Genomic DNA, 1,893 nt, shown 5'->3' with positions numbered 1-1,893 from the left:
GTGAAAGGTGCTGGACAAGTACAGATGATATTAGAGTTATCACTATTTGTTCATCTCAGAAACAAAACTAGAACAGTCTCGCCGAGGACGTGAGAAGCCGAAGTGTTGAAATGTTGAAACGTGAAGTCAAAGCGTCCCTGATCAGCCTGGCATCTCATTAAATATGGTTTTTATTCATTAATCACTTTATTTTATTCACTTATTTTATTGTTTCTATGTTGTAAATTTTATTATTAACTTTCTTTGTTTGATAATGTTATTATAGCTTTTTTATTTCATCTCATTGTCGCTTTATTTCATTTTTCCTTTTCTTTTGTGGCTCATCTCGCCTTTAAATAATCAAATAAAGCTTGATTGATTGAATGATTGATTGATTGATTGATTGATTGATTGATTGATTGATTGATTGATGTCCAAACGAAAATGTAGGAAAAAAAAATCGACTATCCTGCTTTTCAGAGTTTGGTTTTTCAGAATTGATGTGAACGCCACCACCCACCTTTTGAAGAGTCGTCCTCGATTGGTTGCTTGAAGGCGGTGATGTCACTGAAGGTGCAGAGGAACAGGACGACTTTGTCCTGCTCGTTTCTGATCGGAGCGATCTTCACGAAAAACCAGACCGGCATCCCTGCAGCGCCAAGACACAGGAAATCAGTCTGATGTGACACAGTTCGAGTTCATTAAATCACAATGACTGAGACTTTAAATCCAACCAGAGACGGATCGACACTGATCTTACAGGAACAACAGTGCGATATCAAAGGTAGCTGTGTTTGTAATTTAAGAATAATTTACACATAAAAACCTGACCTGGATATATTTCTGCTTCTAAACTATTTCTTACAGAAACAAAAAATAACAAGAAGCTGCACTGAATGACAGAAACTGCTGATGCATTAAGCCGAACAGTCGGACAGATCTCTCCACCGACCGTCTCTGAGCTCGAACAGCTGACAGGCCGCCGACTGGCAGCGCGGCGTGTCCCAGTTTAGGACCTAAACTGGGTCTCAAGGTCTTGAGATCCTTGATCTTCTGGGATTTTGGGGATTCAGGTCAGATGAAACACCTCTCTGAGTACATGACAGGAGCACTCACGGTTTTTCTTGTACATCAGAATCTCAAAGGAGTTCATCTCGTAGCTCTCGAAGGTCTGTCGGACCTTCTCGCTCATCTCCTTGTCCGTCAGCTCTCCATACATGAAGCTGCCAGAGAGAAAACACGATCAGCAGCTCTCACTGAGCCCACATCCGCACGGCTACGTTTTCAATTTCAAACAAACATGAGCGAGCAGGTGTAAACAGGAAGTAGACCGTCTCCTCTGCAGTTGATTAGTTGTAAAATATAATAACACAAACTAGGAGCAACAAAGAATGCTGCAGAGTTAAACTGCAGAATGAAAGTGAACAACAAGGTCAGTGACACTGTCATTCATTATCATGTTGTTTTCACCACTGGTAGTCCAGGCTGATGAGAGCCAATCAGGAGAGGCCGTGGGTGTGACATCATCGTTTACAAAGGTCTCAGTTTCTGTCCATCCAGACTACAATGCAACCGCCGAGTTTTCAAAATAAAATACAACCGCAGAGTTTTCAAAATAAAACACAACCTCAGAGTTTTCAAAAGTTTTCGGTGCTTGAAAACACCGGAGTGTGTGTGTGTGCGTGTGTGTGTGTGTGGTTGTTGTACCTGCAGGTGCTGCTCTTCTGCATGACCTCGGCTCGGTGGTAGCCGGACAGTTTGCAGAAGCCATCGTTGCTGTAGACGATGGGCCAGTCCACGATCTGCGCGTTGCCCAGAACAAAGTTGGTGTCTGATCACAGAAACCAGGAAGTTAGAGTCAGACACATTTTATAACCATGTTTTATAAACAAGTTATTTTTATTAATTAGTCTA

General features: G+C 41.9%; 1 protein-coding gene across 1 annotated transcript in view; it reads right to left on the bottom strand.

The window, feature by feature from the left end:
* Positions 1-499: 499 nt before the first annotated feature.
* Positions 500-1,893, bottom strand: part of LOC111649753 (voltage-gated delayed rectifier potassium channel KCNH1-like) — a gene marked incomplete at its 3' end in the record, with an annotated part of 2,277 nt that continues 883 nt past the window's right edge. The window contains exons 2-4 of the mRNA XM_023399455.1: positions 1,687-1,810; positions 1,096-1,202; positions 500-628 (exon numbers count right to left, since the gene is read on the bottom strand). Coding sequence (XP_023255223.1) covers positions 500-628; positions 1,096-1,202; positions 1,687-1,810 — 360 coding nt within the window. The remainder of the gene's footprint in view (positions 629-1,095; positions 1,203-1,686; positions 1,811-1,893) is intronic.

The sequence above is a fragment of the Seriola lalandi genome, unplaced genomic scaffold, assembly GCF_002814215.2.
Source record: "Seriola lalandi dorsalis isolate HSWRI2012SDOR001 ecotype SW California unplaced genomic scaffold, Sedor1 jcf7180002051944, whole genome shotgun sequence".
In the NCBI taxonomy this organism is placed as follows: domain Eukaryota; kingdom Metazoa; phylum Chordata; class Actinopteri; order Carangiformes; family Carangidae; genus Seriola; species Seriola lalandi.
Note: the sequence above shows the minus strand (reverse complement) of the source record. Positions and strands in the feature narration are given on the sequence as shown.